The 19,806-nt window shown below is 43.2% G+C and overlaps 1 protein-coding gene across 1 annotated transcript; it reads right to left on the bottom strand.

Moving 5' to 3' along the window:
• Positions 1-10,466: 10,466 nt before the first annotated feature.
• Positions 10,467-11,235, bottom strand: LOC123429343 (glycine-rich cell wall structural protein 2-like). Its single transcript, XM_045113390.1, has one exon. It carries the CDS (start codon positions 11,197-11,199, stop codon positions 10,618-10,620), a length of 582 nt encoding a protein of 193 aa, XP_044969325.1. The 5' UTR covers positions 11,200-11,235; the 3' UTR covers positions 10,467-10,617.
• Positions 11,236-19,806: the final 8,571 nt, after the last annotated feature.

Here is a 19,806-nt window from a genome sequence, read left to right on the forward strand (position 1 = left end):
ACCGAGTGTATAAGAGGAGATGAGTGCTCAGTGTGAAAGGTTTCCACATGTATTTATAGTGCTTAAGTAAACGATGCAACTGCGCAAGTTGGTAATTTACTTGTATATTTTTTGCCAATCATGTCGGTGGAGCTGTACGATCTGTAGAAATTTTAAATCGATGATCAAGCTGATTAGTGTGGAAGCTAGCTAGGCAGACTGTGGACGGAAGTACTCTCTTGACTTGAGTGTAGAGCAAACAAGCAAGAATAATGACCAGGATGGGATGAGCTAGCTATTAACTGCACTATATATATATATAGTTTGATCAACTTTAGTTGGGTCGTGTCTAGATATCAAGTACTCCCCCCGTTTTTGTATAGCACATTAATAGCATAATTTAAGGGGTGATGCTATTTTGTATAGCGTGTTATTTTTTACTTGTTGCTACTATCTCCGTCCTGATTTACTAGTCCTCATCGTATTTGTGTTATATTTTAACAATGATTTTAACCAACACATTATAAGTTATACTTACCAAAAATAATGCCGTTGGAAACTAGATCCAAATAAGAATCCAACAATATAATTTTTTATTACATGCATTGATATTTTGCTTGTTCAGTATATGGTTATTTAATCTAAAATACAATGAGGACTAATAAACCAGGACGGAAATAATACTAGGAGCAGTCGATCTGAAAAGGTAGCCTAGTTATTATTCTTGTGCAAATTGATGTGTCCTTCAAATTAAGGCCCGCGGACAACGGATAGCTTCGGCCCTGTTTGTTCAGAGGGACTAGACTAAAAAAAATCCTTTTAGTCCATATATAACCAAACAGGAAGGATTTTTCCTTAAGGAACTAGAAAAACACTTTACTGAAGGGACTTTTCTCTTTAGTCTCTGGGACTAAAAAAAGTCTAGTTCCTTGCAACCAAACACCCCCTTCCTATATTGCGAGTAGTATATGACAGCATTTAATGCAGTAGCTCCACGTTTACTGATCTATTTATGCGAGTTTAATGGGATAATGAGTATTTATTGTAATGACCTCAATGTTGGATTGTCTGAAGAGACTATATTTATGATAAAAATGATTCATTATATCTCGTTATTAATTACATATTATACAATTGTTATGTTATACTCCAAATTCAAATATAAAGAGAAAGACCAACTTCTGACAAATGAGCGGAGTGAGGCCCGTCGCTGGTAGGCTTGGGGAGAAGCGGGTCAGGATTGACCTACGACTCATGTGTTATATATAACTCTTGTAAGCCGTCACACGCGATAGCTGATTACTTGTAAATCCCCGCCGTTTGTAACCTCTCCTGATATAGTGAAGTTTGGCGGGCTCACGCCCATGGTTTTTTCCCCTTCGTGTTGGATGGGTTTTCCACGTTAAAATTTTGTGTCCCGTGTTTGATTTCGTTTTTCATTGTGTTCAATTGCGTGTCGTATCACGAACATAAAATATTTTACACGGACTGTTAAGAAATGGTGCAACATATGAGTACTGGGGACAAATAATAAAAATTCATACCATGCGATTGTACAATGAGTTCAAAATAGTTAGGCAAGACACGGGTATCGTGGGGGAGGGAGATGCCAACGATCACCGACTAATTAGTGAAGCCAAACTTGGGTTGAATTAAAAGCAACTCTAATGGGGCGACCCAAACAAACGGTGATTTCGTCCGCTTTTTGTTCGTTTGGGTCGGCCGTCTGCCCTGTTTTAAATATGGGTCGGCAGCGTGTTCAACGCGTCGACCCATATGTGCCGGCGTGGCCGTCTGGCCACCCTATTTTGCATGATTTTCGTAGTTTGAATAAAATAACATAGTTTGGACCGAATAAAATAGCATAGTTATTACAAGCCGAATAAAAAAAAGTATCACATAGTTTTGGAAACGAATAAAAGAAGATAAACCTATTGGTTGCCAACATGGGCCCACATATGCTCAACCAAATCATTATTTTGCAGTCGCACGTGAGTTTTCCAATCACGCATGTCTTGATGAAATTGGGTGAACTGTTCAAACGTTGCCGCTCCTCCATGCTCAGACACAACATTCTCACCCTGAAACTAAAACCCTTGATCGTATAGACGTTCCGGGCGCTCGTCTTCTACGATCATATTATGCATGATCACACAAGCAGTCATCACCTCCCACAGTTTCTGCGTGCTCCAGGTATTAGCAGGATACCGAACGATGCCCCATTGAGATTGCAAAACACCAAAGGCACGCTCGACATCCTTCCTAGCATGCTCTTGCTCTTGGGAAAATCTTTTCCTCTTCTCTCTGACAGAGTTGGGTATTGTCTTGACAATAGTGGTCCATTGAGGATAGATACCGTCACCCAGGTAGTATCCTTTGTCGTAGTTGTGGCCGTTGACAGGAAAGTTCACCGGTGGGTTGTTGCCTTCGGCAATCCTAGCAAACACCGACGAGCGCTAAAGCACGTTAATATCATTGTATGATCCGGTCATGCCAAAGAAAGAGTGCCAGATCACAGATCTTCAGACGCCACGACCTCTTGGTGCAAGCCTTGACATGGCCCTTATACTGCACTTGCCAAGCAGAAGGGCAGTTCTTCCACTCCCAGTGCATGCAGTCTATGCTACCAAGAATCCCTGGGAAGCCCCTGCCGGCATTCATCGCCAACAAGCGGGTTGTATCTTTAGCAGTCGGCTCTCTCAAGTACTCAGGGCCAAAAACAGCAATAACAGCCTTGCAGAACTTATACAAGGACTCTGCAAGTAGACTCGGTCATACGGACGTACTCGTCAATGAGATCACCGGACACTCCGTATGCAAGCATTCGGATGGCGGCAGTGCATTTCTGATAAAAGGAAAAACCTACCTTGCCAACGTCATCCTCTTTGCACTCGAAATAGTCATCATAGCTGACTACCCCCTCTCTAATACGGTTGAAAAGATGCCTACTCATACGGAAACGACGGCAGAATTTTTGATGTTTGAACAATGAGTTTGTTGTATCAAAGCAGTCCTTCCAAAGAAGGAAATGCCCGCTCTCTCGGTTGCGATTCAACGCCGGAAGGTGGCCCGGAATGAAGCCACAGAACAACGGCCGCTGGCTGTTGATGTGGTGATGGACCAACACGGTAGCCAATACCTCCTCCTCGTCATTGGATGACGAATCGTCGGAGTCGCAAAGGAAATTGTGAAAAAAGAACTCGTCGGCGGAGTCTATTTTATACCTTGGCAAACTGTCGAACAACTTGCAGGCGTCGACGAAGGAGACGACCGACGAAGGGAGTCACGACGCGCACGAACCAGCTAGCTGCCCTACCGGCGTCCGACGAGCGTGCCGGTGAGGATCTGGCCGGGCGGCGAGGCGACTTCTTGGTCGGGGCGGGCTGTGTGGTGGTGGGGGGTGGGGGGAGTGGGAAGCAGTCGGCTCCCCGACGGCAAGGGACGTAGGAGTGGGCGGCGGTTCTGGGCGGATGTGGAGGCACCGGCAGCTGGCAGAGTCGCCGGAAAAATGGGCGGCGGCGGCGACGACGAAGGAGGCGGGCGAGGGTTGGATGGGGGGAGGCTAATGTGCCACCGACCAGCGGGCCCGGGGGAGGAGAAGGCGAGCGTGCGCGCGTTCATCGCGTGTCCGCATCGACGCAAATTTGGCTCAAAAATGGACCGGGAATGGATCGTCCGCGGACAAAAAACGGACGCGCGGCCGTTTGGCTTGGCACGGACGACGATGGTCGAAATGGGTCGCTCCATTGAAGTTGCTCTAAGTACAATGAACAATGTAAACTATTTGAGATATTTACTCGTTGTTTGTACTAATCCTATGTAAAAAGATGTGCATAAATTGTATTTGTATCGGTCTAGCAATAAGGTGGTGCTGAGCAGCTGAGGTTTAGACATTGACTTACACACACGTACTTACACCTCTCACGCTATACGTCGTATGGTCGAATCATACTAAAAGGGTCATATATACGTCATACACACTCAGATCTGGTGACGTAATTGAGGTTGACAAAATATATGCTTGCATGTTCCTACTGGCGGATTCGATTCACACTTCATGTCATTCCAATATTGTATATGTTTTCAAATGTACGATTCTGCAAGCAAAGCTACAAAAATCAGTGGATCTAGTCTCTCCTTGCTGCTATCAAATGTATGATTCCCTCGGTCCCAGTGTTTAAACTAGTGGATCTAGGGGAAGTCTAGCTAAGTCTATATGTTAGTCTTATTCTGACTATGAGTCATTCTTCGCTCAATATGTTTTCATAACAATTTCAATTTATCTATGTTTCTTGATTTATATGTGCCCATTGTTTCAAAATCGGATATTGGATGTTTACTGTTTGATGGATTAAGATTCTATTTTCTTTGTTTGAATGGATAAATTAATAAAACTAAAAACATACCGTGTAGTTTCCTACTCTCATATGTCTACTCTCAACTGAACACATCATGAAGACACCGTAAACTTGTGATTTTATACCACAAATGTGTTTTTTTTTCTTGTTGTATACATCTTAATTTTCCCTTCATAGAATCTTTCATTTACTCAATCTAGCAAAGTATTCCACGCATTCCCATCGGAAATATCTTTAGTCACATTAACGACATCATCACTACTTGGCATGAGGTCAAGGTTTACCCACCTCTTAGAAAAAGTATCTCATCGCCGGGCATACAATTTCAATATGATATCAGACAAGTATATACATAGAATTATCTGAAATCATTATGAGTTATTTCATACATAAGCGCGGGTGTTTGCACTGGAGTATCTTAACAAGGTCACATATGTTCCATTAAAAAACCAAGTTGTCATCTAAAAGTAATCAATGTGAAAATTGACAAATTGTTGCTGAGGAGCACGACACATCAACATACAAAAATGGAGGGGGAGGTTGCGGGTAACTGATATCTTGGGGTTCACCGACTAACATCACTAGCCATAAAGTCGAACACCTATCGAATCATATTAATTACTCTTGAAAAAAGATACAATTTGAGATTTTTATCCAATTAGAAAAAAGGTGTGCGAGTTCTAACTACATTGATAATTACAGCACATCATCGTTTCTGTAGCCTTGCTAATTAAATGTATACTATACTCCATACTACATTTCAGTTCTTCCACTACAATCAAGTTCTATAAGAAAACAATGTCGTACCTCATACTCACCCAGATTGGACAACGTATGCAGTTGAAGTTGACAAAATAGATGCTCGCATCTTCATTCCTAGTGGCAGACTCGATCCACCCTTCCCGATGTTCCAGTCTTATATATGCTTCCAAGGGTACGATTCTGCAGCAAGCTAACATAAATGAGTAGATCTAGGTGTTCCTTGCTGCTTTCAAAGGGCATGGTTTCCTCACTTGGATCCTTTAAAATACTCATATAGTCATATGTGATGGTAGTGGATCTAGTTAGTCTCCCTTAGTCTTTGTGTTGTTCTTATTCTTTGTACTGCATGTGACTATCTGACTATGGGACAGCCGGCCATTCTTCACTCATCCATAGGAATGTCATCTGATGTGTACCTTGTTCCAAACTTGGTGCATCATGTGTTTATTGTTTGATGATTTGGGTTCTAAGTTTATTTTGGTATGAATTGACAAATTAATAAAGTCAAGAAATCATCATGCATATTCCTACACACTAAACGAACACATCATGAAGACATAATACACTTGTGATGTTTATACAATGGATGTGCCTTTTCCTTTTGATATTCGTTATCTTTGAATCTTTCATTTACCCACCCTAGTAAAGTGTTCCACACATCAAGTGGCAAATATGTTCGTCGCTTTAACATCAACGTCGTCGGGCATGAGGATGCGATCACCCTTGCTTTCTTGGGGGAAGGGGGGGGGGGGGGGAGGAGAGAATCATCGTGTGGCATAGAAATAATTGAAACCAACATACGATGGTTTATACGTGAGTTGTGGGAGTTTAAATTGACATCAAATCAATGTACCGAGTTGGTAGGTTGGATTGTCTTAGACAACATCACATATATTTTGTTAAAACAACAAGTTGTTGTCCATGAGTAATGTGAAAAATGAGCAAACTCTTGTTCATGAGCGTGAACCAACAACATAGTGAAAAGTGGTAACATAAAGGTTGCCAATAAATGGAGCCTTGAGGATTACCAACAAACATCGCTAACAATATACAAAGTCAAACTCATATCAATAAATTAGCCACACTTAAAAATAAAACAATTCAAGTTTTTTTTTCCAATTAGACAACAAAGATGCTCAACTGTAAATTTTAATTGCATCGGTATTTGTAACACCGAGGTTTTCTTCATTGACTTACTAATGAGTACGTACTACTAAACTACATAATACATCTCAATTTCGTATGTTCCTGGTACGATCATGTTCCACATAAGAGAAACATTCATACGTCATATGCACCAGATTTGGTGACGTACACAAGTATAGTTGACAAAATAGATGCTCATATCTTCCTCATGGCTGACTAGATCCATCCTTCCCACCGTTTCAATCTGTGGTGTGTGGTTCATGGCTGCTTCCAAATGCACAGTTGTGTCGCCCTAAGCTTTGAAACTATAATAATGGTTAGTGGATCTAGGCAATCTAGCTAACTAGTCAATGAATTGGTCCTATTCCTTCTAATATATGTGAGCATTTGAGCCACTCTCTAGATTCTATTTTAATGGCAGTAACAACTAATGTGTAGGTACTTCTTCCTCGGATACTTTGGAATGAGAGAAATGCATGTTACTTTCACAATCTTCTTTCCATGCCACTTCCATAGCCACCAAGATCAAGAGCATGGCCTCCATTTGGGGAATCGCCGGGGGAAAACACTTGAGCTATATACCACACCGCATGGGAGTAAGCTTTTTGTTTGACCATATGACGTGTGTGTTGGATGTAGAATGTAAAGTTCTTCTTAACTAATGTTATGAGGCGAAACTTTTTTCTTCATTAAAAAGCCAATAGACGTGGATTTCCTAATTTTATATGTATACTGTTCATGTTCTGAAACCGGTTAATTATGTTTGTTCCTTGTTGATGGATAAGAGTGTCAAATTATGTTTTTGAATGGCCAAATTGATAAAATTGAGAATAGGTCATGAAAAAAATGTACTTTCTTCGGTAGTCATCTTCAGGTGAATACATCATGAATATATTTCCTTTAACTATGCATTTTGCATCTTATCTCTTTGTATTTTGCATGTTATCTCCTATTATTTTTTATCTCAACCTTTTGCCTTTTTGTCCTCACAGGTCATTTGGATCTTGGTTTTCTAATTTACTTTGCAGAGTTGAAATCTCAGTGAAATGTAACATGGATTCTACTAGTGATAGCAACATCTCCAAGCTCGTGTTGATGTAACTTTGTATCCTGCAGAAAAATGATCTGATGTGAAGCTTACATATTCCTGAAGGATGCTCATGCAACATGCATTACCCTATTAATGTTATTTATATTATCTGCAACACTACAAGTGCATGTTCAGGTAAACACTTCTCAGTTTTTGTTTGTTTACATATGCGGGTAACACAACCTAATGACTCCGATAGAATGTACTCCCGGTTTAGAAGGCACGTTTGGAAAATTTCTGGGACCAAGGTAGTCACCGATTGGTTGTGAGATGTAGCTGCTAATGCGCCTAATCAACTGAGAAAATACTAGTATTAATACATGAGCAGCAAATTGAAAGGGTGCATGCATGAGTAGTATTAGCACTAATTAATAAGAGTAATTTTTTTCGCGCATTAAACCTTGTTTATTTTGAAAACGCACGCAGGTTTAGAGGATGCTTGGATACGTTTTAGTCCCATGACTAAAAGTAGTAAGACTAAAATTTGCTAGCCTCACCCATGCTTGGATCCAAATACTAAAGAGACTAAAATCAAGTTAATGAACATTTATTATCCTTCAAACCCTCCAATCCAGAACTTGCCTGAGGAGTTAAATGAGGAGAGAGGGGACTAATGCACATTTTAGTAGGGGTACCCCTGACTAAAAGATTTTAGCCTCAAGACTAGTTTTTGCCTCTCTTTAGTCAGGGTGCTTGGAACTTTAGCCTCTTAAAGAGACTAGTTTTAGTCAGACTAGTTTTAGTCCCTTGGATCCAAGCACCCTCTTAACCGTGCATTCTAAACCGTGACAGAGAGAGTAATCATCTTGGTAGTTAATAGTGGTGGAATAATTAGCACTTTACCGATTGATGTAATCCATGAATAAACAACAAGCATGATAAATACGGTATGCACTTCATACCAATACTTAAGCATACTAGCACGTACAGTACATAAAACCGAAAAATTTATGAACATGGCATATACGGCTAGCATGAGTACGAGCAAATGGGGGATGAACAAATCATACCCTCTGTTTGGTCAAGCCAACGTGGCGGCGGCGGCAGCATCCTCGGCGTCGTCCGTGGTCTTCTGCTTTGGCGGCTGCAGCGTCGACCATGGTGTCGATGCAGGGGAAGTAGTCGAAACAGAGGAGGACGGAGACGGGGACGGATCGAGAGCAGTTGCGTCGATACGCTCCCCAAAAACCTTATTGCCATTCTCCCGAGAAGCATCTCGAACGACAGGGTTCCGGAGGCACCTTCTCTCCCAACCAACCGTGCAGGCGGTCATCGGATGCGATCGCCAGAAGTAGCACACTGAAAGGAACAGTAGATGACGGCTAGGGTTATGCGAGAGGGAGAGAATGAACGGATTAGGTTACACTCCACATGTGGCTCCTCCTAATATATGTCGTCGGGTAGATGGGCCTGGGCCAGGCCCACGACCGAGTCCACAGTCCAACGTCTTGGACAGTGGCACTTTTGTTTAACAACTTATTAATTAATCCATAATTAATTAACATTTTTTGACCGGGAGCTCATTCCTGCAACACACGGCGCACGGATCGTGACAAGGCATGGCGAGGTGGGTGACGGAGGAGGAGGAGCGTGCGTGTACATCTCCTCTTCCCAAGCTTTTAGTGACATATGGTAGAGCAGTCCCTATTTAAAGGTGTCTCACTCTTACTAATATAGTAGCATGGTACTAAACTTCCCATCCCTTGCCGTATATCCACATGGGCCATAGAGATTAACCATGGATTATTGTATTATATGGACCTAAACCCATCTATAATCCAACAAATAGTGCTATCTCATGAGTGTATTCCATATTTCCCCCTCATGTCATGACTTTGCAAAAAAAAACATCATTTAATGTATCTTGCCATATTTTCCTAGTTAGTTGTGAGTTTATGACAACTTTTACCTTACTCTATTAGTTTCTGCAAACTGAGAAGCAGCGCCCATTTCTAGGTTGACGTGGTAGTACAAGTATTCATTGGTGGCATATCAAGTTATGTCAAGTCTATGAATTGCGTCAAATCTTGGTGAACATTTTTCAGCCAGCTGCACTGCGCTGCTCCTATACTACGTGTACTCCCTTAAGTACAAGGTGGTCTACCCTTACATCTACGTGGTCATTTGACTTGTTGGTTTGATTTGCCGGTTTGAGAAAAATAACGATATGTATTGATACAGCCATGATCAGAACGTTCCAAGTAATTATGAGAGATAAAATATGGCAGGATTTTCAATGAGATAATGGGGCTTACAAATTTACAAATATGGGTTAAAAAATGATGTACGGCCATTGACTTATACAGGGAAACCAGTTGCTATTACTCTCATTCCCATGTATATATATACTCCCACCGTCCGGAAATACTTGTCCTAGAAATGAATGTATCTAGACTTATTTTAGTTATAGATACAATCATTTTATTCATTTCTAAGACAAGTATTTTCGGACGGAGGGAGTACTCAATTAGTATTGTTCTTGATTGGTAGACAAACTGCATGGGGCACATGCATGGGCACATGTAGGACACCTCATCACCCTTAAACACAGGAGTGTGATATGTTTTCAAGGTATCTAAGGACGCGTTTGGATCCCTCACCACTTTACCTTGCTAGGCAGGGCTAGCTAGCCTTGTCTGAGGAAGGAGAGCCAAATCGGTTTGCTCGCTCAACCGTAAAAAAAAAGCTGAAAACTGTGGGCAACGAAGGCAGCTCGCCTTCGTTGCTCGGCCAGGGTTAGCGAGCCCTTGCCTAAGAACCAAACGCTCCCAAGCTATCTTTACTAGTATTAGATTATGTACATGCATCATTTGCTGTCTCAACACTTACCCATCATGTCCAGACTTATTACATGTTCATATATTTCTGTTTATTTCTTCATTATTGATTATAGACTGGAACTTTCACGAAATCAAAACGGATGGTGTATATAGCAATGTTTTAAATAACGGGTTATGGCAAATAGTGGCAGGCCTAAAAATCAGCTATAGCGGGCTATAGCAGCATATTCGTACGTGATACCATTTAGCGGCACCCTACTGAAAAGGCTATAGCGGGGCTATAGCCGGCTATTTAGAACTATGGTATATAGTAGTAACATACAGTAACATATTCTGCGTAGTGCCATGGAGATGCACTATCTAGTACATTTTGTATCCAACCAATGTGCCTTTATTCAGCCCCCTTAATACATGAAACAAGAGGATAATAAAAGGGAATAAATAATGATGATGCTGACATGAAACATTAGAGGCTGCAAACCATCTTCTAGTTATAAAAAAGTTAAGGGTGTGCGTCACTACTCCCAGATCCACCACCTTGACCACCACCGCTCCCGCCATTTTGAGCGTTGCCTTTGCCGCCACCATTTCCATCGGATTTAGCATTTACATAACTAGGTCCTCTAAAAACTCCTTGCGCCTTACCAGAGCCAGAGCCAATGCCACTGCTGGCACCATGACCGCTTGATCCATCGCGATCTCCGGCTTGTCCCCCACCGCCACCACCGCCATTTGCGGCCGTGCTAGAATATCCACCAGAACCATAATGAGACTGTTTATTATACGCACCGGAGCTCATGCCGGAGCCAGATCCTTCACCGTATCCCGAACCACCATATTGGCTGCTGCCGCCTCCTTCTCCACCGCCAACTATGCTTGCACGGACTCCCCCACCTCCACTCTCGGCGGACCCAACACCGTTCCCTGACCCTGAGCCGCCGCCACTCACATACCCACCGCCTCCTCCCTCCCCTCCCATGCTGGTCTCTGCTGCACTAGAGTATCTGGCCACTCTTGCAGCACGGGCTAATCCAGTGCTCAAAATAACAAAAAACCCAAGAGCTGCGAGTTTGGTGCCTGCCATTGTGAGACGTCTGTGTAAATGTGATGAGTTTTAAGGGAAGGATTGCAAGGGTACTTATAGTGGTTAATGCCGTGTAATTAGGCTCTAATATCTTAGTAATATCAGGTACGTCCGTGGTGTGGAGTGGAGCTAGCAAGGAGAAGACTTTAAAAAACTACTGTGGCCGATGTAGCTTAAGGCTGGCTATAGTGGGAAGTATCATAGAGTAGTATCATGCATATGATACTATGATATGATACTACCTTTATAGTGCATAGTATCATAGTATCATAGATGGTCTCATTTATTAACATGCAAGACACATAGTAGCATAACATTTAACATGTTACGGTATCTACTGTACCTATATTACTTTAACCCTCGCTCTCTTCTTTAATTGTCTGCCACATCAGCATGTTTACTAGTCCCAAGAATATGATACTACTTAAGTTACTCCCACTATGACCAGCCTAAGCAGCTTTAAGTTTTTTCCTTTTTTTGGGCGGTAATAAGTACCGTCTAGTTGACTTAATCACATGCAAGTAATGATGCGATCTGCAACTTCCAAGTCTTTTTTCCCTTCCTCTTTAGATGCCATCTTAGCAAGAAGACTTCGGGGATCAGCTTGATCATCCCATGTGGTCCGCCTTTGTTCAATGCAACATACGTAAGCTTTGGACGTCATCTGGATCGCCCTTCACTTCTATATCAGCAGTTAACTGAAGTACTCACCGTTTCAAAATTATTGTTGTGGTTTTATTTTTTTATTTCAAATTTGAACAAAAGCACGACAATAATTTTGGGATGGAAGGAGTATACTTGGTGCCACATATTCATGATTTCTCTCACACTAAGATTCATTCTCACAAATTACACTGTTTTAGTATGTCCATTATGCTCCACGAACAAGCATAGTACGAGATCAATTCACTGGCATGTTAAATACTATCAACTATGGCAGGCACATATTGAGTTTTTTTTGTCTACCAATTTTTTTTAGGGCTCGATCATTATCGTGTTTTATTTTTGGGTTCAAAATGGCATCTCCCACAACTAAGTTGGCCAAATGGCCTCGGCCACAACAATATGCACCTCCACCCCCTAGGGGTTAGGCGCCACTGTAATTGGCACTTTGACAGAGGTGTAGGTAAAAAAAATCATCTTTTGTTTAAGTGAAGAAGATCATTATTGAGTTCATTGGGTTCACTATGTGGTAAAAGTAAGTTCAATTTAGTACTCCCTCCGTAAGTTTACCATGTGTTCCTCGGTTCCAACCTCGTTTCGTGGTCCTCCAAGAGGCAACTCACCGTCTCCAGATCGAGCGTCGAAGCCAAATATCATGGTGTCGCCAAATGCGTTGCAGAAACCTGCTGGCTCCGCCAACTTCTCCACGAGCTCAAGCACCCACCGCGCCGTGCCACTGTCGTCTACTGCGACAATGTCAATGTGTCTTACCTTGCTTGCAACCCTGTGTAGCGCCAACGCAGCAAGCATGTGGAGATCGATCTTCATTTCGTTCGAGATCATGTGGCACTTGGCGAGGTTCGAGTCTTGCATGTTCCGTCTTCCTCTCAGTATGCGGATATCTTCACGAAGGGACTGCCATCACCGGTTTTTCATGAATTCCGGTCCAGCCTCAATGTCCTCGCAGATGGAGTTCCGACTGAGGGAGGGTTTTTAGAGTACTTGTACATTGTCACGTTGTATAGTTGTACTCTTCTGTAATTTAGGATCTCACCACACCATGGCATGCGTGCCTATATTTTAGGGTGTGTGTGGACCTCCTGTATATAAGCGTAGTCTGTAACAAATCAATGGAACGCAAGCATAATTCTCTCCAACTGGAACCCTATTTACTAATCAGCTCCACAAAACTTCTTGCAAAGCCACATGTAGGCATCGATAGCAACAGTCCCAACCAGAATTTCCATTAATTATAAGGTCACTAAGGGCATCTACTTGCACCAACGTGGTACATTCTTCTCAGTAGTGAGGTACATGATATTGATGTCAATGTGAATTATTATTTCCATCTTTTAAGAATCTTGATTCAACATGAGATGCATTCTTTAGGAGGATGGTTTATATTATGATATATTTCTCTTAATTTTTGCTAAAAGGGGGGGGGGGTTATATTACATGTCAATTAATCAGCTCAAGATGGAGCTGTTAGAGTCACTTTCATTTCTAAACTAGCCGCCCCATCCAAACAAAACAGATTTTATAGCATGATGATCATGCTAGATTTATCTAAACACACCAAATGTGCGAGTCAAAAACTGCTTTTCAGAAATAGCTCCCTATACATAAATAGGTCAATCTCCAACCAGATGTTCTGAACTACCGCAGCATGCCAAGTTCAACAATAAAAACATACTCCCTCCCTCCGGAAATACTTGTCGGAGAAAGGGATGTATCTAGACGTATTTTAGTTTACAACTGTTACAATGATTATAGATACATCCATTTTTATCCATTTCCGCGACAAGTAATTCCGGACGGAGGGAAGTACATAACAATTCGGTCACAAGAGAGTCCCACTAAGGTTCTTAGTTTTCCTTCATAACCGCCGCTCCTGTCATGACTGCTCTCGATTTCTGGAGATATCCTGGATCATTAAGGCCCTAGAGAAAAACGAGTACACAAGGAATCATCAATCAAGTAAACCAGCATCTTGTTACTAAAGAAGTAAATATGATACTATGCTACTATCACTAGTGGGGACGGGGCCTTTAGCCCCGGCCCGTAAGGGGCTTTAGTCCCGGTTCACCAACCGGGACTAAAGGGCCGGGACTAAAGGCCTAACCTTTCGTCCCGGCCCTCTTACAAGCCGGAACTAAAGGTGCTCCACGTGGGCGCCTCGTAGCGTCCCAGGGCAGGCCCTTTAGTCCCGGTTCGTTACACGGAGCGGGACTAAAGATTTTCAGATTTTGCTGTTTTCGGTTTTTTTTGAATGAAATTATTTTTGGGTTTTAGGGTTTTAGGGTTTAGGTGTTCGGGAGATTAACGTGATGCCTCGTTTGGTGTTGGGAATTAGTTTTCATATAATTTAAATAGAAATAATTATGCATATATATATATAAGATTAACTTATCTTACAAGTGAGCATATATATACAATTATATGGAGATCTGAATTATCGGGACTAGAGCCCGTCTATTCGATTACATGGACGAACATGAGTAATGGCCCTTAGCTACACTAAATCGTCCTTTGAGCTCTATAGCTCCCGTCCTCAGAAATCCCGCAAGCTCCTCTGCAACAGCAATCGCGCGTTGCTCTGGTAGGACCTTCGTCCTCATGGCCGTGTGCTATATAAGAAGAGTAGATGAATATGAATATCAATCATGATAACAAAGAATGACGGGTAAAAATAGAGGTGTGAATGTTCATTGCTTACGTTGAATCTGTGATCCTTGAGCTAAGAGGTAAACGTGCGAATGGTCTCGCAAACATAGTATCTGCATAGATGCGTTCCCCGTGGCTGCTGGTCGCACTTTACGAGAATAGAATATATATAATCAAAATAATAATCTAGCATCATAAATGTATTGAAAATTAATAGAAGTATATCATACTACTACTTACCCGAGCCGCTCTAAAGGTCAGCTTCTCAGGAAAGTTACCGGGAGTCACGCACTTGAACCGCTTCCAAACCCTGCCCGACAAGGATAATGATTTGCTAAGTTTTTCATTAATTGATATATCAGAAAATCATCGAAACAGACCGATAGAGCGCAAGAATGATTAAAATTACCCTTGGAGCATGTCCTGCAGGCTTTGGAACTGTTTCAAGAGTCTCGATAATGGGTCGAAGGCATCAACTCTTCCCTTATCAATTTGAATGTCCAGCAGAATCCAATGGAAGCTGCACATGTATATATATATGTGTGTGTGTCAGTAACTTATCAATTACACTTATAAGTGAATGGACACAACAGAGTAAAGACCCTCACCTGAAGTTGTATGGAAATAGTATGTGGTCACGGAAATTTTGATCGATTAGAAACCTTAGAAGATTTTCCTCCGTCTCCTTGGGTTTATCAGTTAGCGTCGCTATATGTATTTTATCTATGTCAATAAACCCAATATTTAGGATGCTCTTACTTTTACAATCCAGAATCTTCATTCTGCATAATAGAGTACAAGTTATATATAGACAATGAATTGAAATAACTAAACAATTTATATGTAGACAACGAATTGAAAAACTTACATACAATAGCAACTCATAAGCGATTTGTCGAGGGCGTCGCCATTGTACATCTGGAAGAGCTCATCAAAGTCGATATGGATTTCTTCGGAGCGGCCGTAGTACTCCCGTGGGACACTCAGCACGATCATCGTTCTCCCATTCTTTGATTCACTTAATTACCATTTATGCAAGTAACGCATATTTGCTGGGAGATCATCTTTGCTGACCAAAGGCTCTCCCATGACAAACTATGGCTTAGGGGCTACCACAGCCTTGGGTATCCTGTCGTCTTGGGAAGCCAGCAAATCTTCAACCGAGATACCACATACAGCCGCCAACTCCTTTGCTCTTTCAAAAGTTTGCCCCTGCACCGGAGGGGGAAGATTCTCGGTTAACACCTTGAGGGGTGGGATCGACTGTTTGGCCTGTTGTCCAAGCTGAGGAACGTCTGATTTTTTCTTGCTTGTAGTTGAACTTGATTTGCTCCCACTTGCACTTGCACGTGAGCTGCTCTTTTTCACTTACCTCTGCAATGTGCGTGTATAGTCATCAGGCTTATAGTGTAAGTCATACTGTGATGGAAGGGTTATGAAGTCTTTTGCCCATGCTATTTGCTTCTCAGTGTATTCCGGGCGGGGCTCGTGTTCCTTCTTTTTCATCTGCGCATCATGCTGTTCCTTTGCTATCCTGGTGTTTTCCTCGGGGGTACGATCATAAGGTCTGATAGGAAGATTAGCATGAGGTACCTTTGGGAGGGGCGACCGTTTGCGCTTTGGGGGGGCTCCGTCGCTTAGGAAACGTCGGCGGAGCGTTCTTGGTGGCATGCTTCCGCTTAGTATCCTGTGTGGGCGGCGGCGGAGACGGACGACCCAAGTCCGGCGGCGGTGATCGAGATGGACTCGTGTTGGGCTGGCCGACGTCATGTGGAGGGCTTGGAGGTAATGGAGGTGTAGGTGACCTGCGACGACTCGAAGGCGGTGTTGTCCTTGGGGCCGAGCCTGGAAGCTTGATGTAGTTCTTGTCCCATAGGATGACTCCACCCAGTACTTCTCCGAGTGTCCTCTCATCTTTGGATCCAGCTATGTCGAGCTCCATATCATTAAACCCCGTCATGATTTCTGTTGGGGAACGTCGCATGGGAAACAAAAATTTTCCTACGCGCACAAAGACCTATCATGGTGATGTCCATCTACGAGAGGGGATGTGTGATCGACGTACCCTTGTAGACCGTACAGCAGAAGCGTTAGTGAACGCGGTTGATGTAGTGGAACGTCCTCACGTCCCTCTATCCGCCCCGCGAACCGTCCCGCAATCAGTCCCACGATCTAGTGCCGAACGGACGGCACCTCCGCGTTCAGCACACGTACAGCTCGACGATGATCTCGGCCTTCTTGATCCAGCAAGAGAGACGGAGAGGTAGAAGAGTTCTCCGGCAGCGTGACGGCGCTCCGGAGGTTGGTGATGATCTTGTCTCAACAGGGCTCCGCCCGAGCTCCGCAGAAACGCGATCTAGAGGAAAAACCGTGGAGGTATGTGGTCGGGCTGCCGTGGAAAAGTCGTCTCAAATCAGCCCTAAAACCTCCGTATATATAGGTGGGAGAGGGGGAGCCTTGCCTTGGGGCTCAAGGAGCCCCAAGGGGGTCGGCTGAGCCAAGGGGGGAAGGTCTCCCCCCCCCCCAAACCGAGTCCTACTTGGTTTGGTGGGTGTAGTCCTTCTTTCCTTTCCCACCTCCTCCTTTTTTTTCTCTTTGATTTTCTTCCTATGGCGCATAGAGACTCCTCGGTCAATATCCAATAGCGGGACCTGGATGCCCATATTGGATCCTACATATTCTACGAAGATCTTATCGTTTGAACCTCATTGCCAAGGATTCATATAATCCCGTATGTCAATCCCTTTGTCCATCGGTATGTTACTTGCCCGAGATTCGATCGTCAGTATCCGCATACCTATTTCAATATCGTTTACCAGCAAGTCTCTTTACTCGTTCCGTAATACAAGATCCCGCAACTTACACTAAGTCACATTGCTTGCAAGGCTTGTGTGTGATGTTGTATTACCGAGTGGGCCCCGAGATACCTCTCCGTCACACGGAGTGACAAATCCCAGTCTTGATCCATACTAACTCAACGAACACCTTTGGAGATACCTGTAGAGCATATTTATAGTCACCCGGTTACGTTGCGACGTTTGATACACACAAAGTATTCCTCCGGTGTTAGTGAGTTATATGATCTCATGGTCATAGGAACAAATACTTGACACACATAAAAACAGTAGCAACAAAATGACACGATCAACATGCTACGTCTATTAGTTTGGGTCTAGTCCATCACGTGATTCTCCTAATGACGTGATCCAGTTATCAAGCAACAACACCTTGTTCATAATCAGAAGACACTCACTATCTTTGATCAACTGGCTAGCCAACTAGAGGCTTGCTAGGGATAGTGTTTTGTCTATGTATCCACACATGTAAATGAGTCTTCATTCAATACAATTATAGCATGGATAATAAACGATTATCTTGATACAGGAATTATAATAATAAATATATTTATTATTGCCTCTAGGGCATAATTCCAACAATTTCATCCACCCCGAGTTTAGCAAAGCCAGCTGGAATCTCACGGCCATGCCAGCGTGCATCAGGGCCAGAAGGTAAAGCTTGTCCGACGGCCACCTTCATGGATATGTTCTTGAATTTCTGATGGAGTTCACATGATGTTGACTCCATGATTCCATCCACGGGGTAGCCGGGACCGCCCTCTATCATTCTTCGTGCATCGTCGGGCAGGGCCTCAGATTCAGCCACGCTGCTTTTCCGCTTAGATGGGGCGCCGGTAATATCAAGTGCAGGATCTTCCTGGCGCGGTACTCCTCTAAGCTCATCAATCTGCTTCTATTGCTCGTTAATCCTGGCAAGCAACTAGTTGAACTTGTCATTCTCCTCATCCTACTGCCGCTTCTTTGCTCTCTCTCGGCTTCTGTAAGTGTCTTGGTCTCTGGCAAACCCAAGCCACCACGGGTAAGAAGGACCGAAGCCTCGCGTTTGTCCTCCATGTTCCTCATTGCCGAGGACCAGTGTGAGCAAATCTTTATCTCTATCTGCAGTGAACTTTCTTTTTCCCTCCTTAATTTCTTGCACTATCCTTTTCCAATTCTTCCTGGGTATCCTAAGACCGTCATTGCAGATGAGGTCCCCTGTTTTTTTGTCGTACGACCCACCATGCGCAAGGAACCAATTTCTTGCTCTCAATTCCCACTCATCACGGAGTGGTTCAGGTACGATGCCTTTATCTATCAGATCTTGCTCTTTCTTATCCCACTTTGGGATGGCAGTCTCATAGCCCCCTCGCCCCAGCTTGTGGTGATATTTCTTCTTGTCGGCATTTATCTTGTTCTTTTCTGATAATGCGTGGGCATCTTCTGACTCCTTGTACTCTTGAAATGCCTTCCAGTGATTCGCCTGCTTGGCTAGATACCCCTCGAATACTGGCACTTTCTTTGTCTTCAGATAGTTTTTCCATAGCTTCTTCTTCTAGCTATGGAACAGTTCGGCCATCTTCTTCAGAGTCCACTGCTTGACTTTGGCCCTCAGTTTGTCTGCGGCATCTTCATTCTCACATTCTGGCAGGTTGAAATGTGACATGAGATCATTCCAAAGATTATCTTTGTACCTTTCGGCGACATAGTCACTATCGGCTGCCCCTTTGCGCTTGTTCCACTCCCGAACGCTGATCGGGACGTGATCCCTAACGAGAACTCCGCATTGCTTCTTGAATGTGTCAGCAACATTCTTAGGAAGCTTGGGTTCGCCCGTAGGAAATATCACCTCAAAGGTGTAATGCGTCCGTGCATCCAACCTTCTAGTCGGGCCTCGTTTCGTAGTTTTGCTCGATGTGGAGGCCTAAGAGGGAGAAACATTCGTCAAATGAATGTATATGTATACAATATAGAGCTATCTCCAATATTTTTACATATTACAAGTGATTGTCGAACTTCATATGTATACCTCGCAGGACTTTATTATTTCTTCACCGGCTTCTCCATCAGTGGAGCTATCACCTTCTCCGTCATTGGACCTATCTCCTGCCCCATCGGCTTCATCTTCGTGTCGCTCGACCTCCATTCCAACGTCGTGGTTTAGATATGACGACGGAGATTTAGCTGGTTCAACATCGGGGCCGTCTTTGATTATATCTTCGAGAAGTTCTTCCTCTTCGAGGTTCCTGATATGTGGATCCATAGTTCTGCAAAAAACGGATTCTCTTAACCTTTGTACCAAAAAAGAATTATTCTATGAGGAACTCCGTTCCAAAACAACTTTAGTCCCGGGTCGTGGCTCCACCCGGGACTCCTAGATTTCAGCATAGTATTCAAAGTAGGAGTACTTTTCCAATTTGAGCATTCAATAAGCAAAACCAAATCG

The sequence above is a fragment of the Hordeum vulgare genome, chromosome 2H (genome assembly GCF_904849725.1).
Source record: "Hordeum vulgare subsp. vulgare chromosome 2H, MorexV3_pseudomolecules_assembly, whole genome shotgun sequence".
Classification (NCBI taxonomy): domain Eukaryota; kingdom Viridiplantae; phylum Streptophyta; class Magnoliopsida; order Poales; family Poaceae; genus Hordeum; species Hordeum vulgare.

What these genes read in the sequence shown, in the direction of transcription:
- LOC123429343 (XM_045113390.1), bottom strand. Translation starts at nt 11,199, where the DNA reads ATGGCAGGCACCAAACTCGCAGCTCTTGGGTTTTTTGTTATTTTGAGC.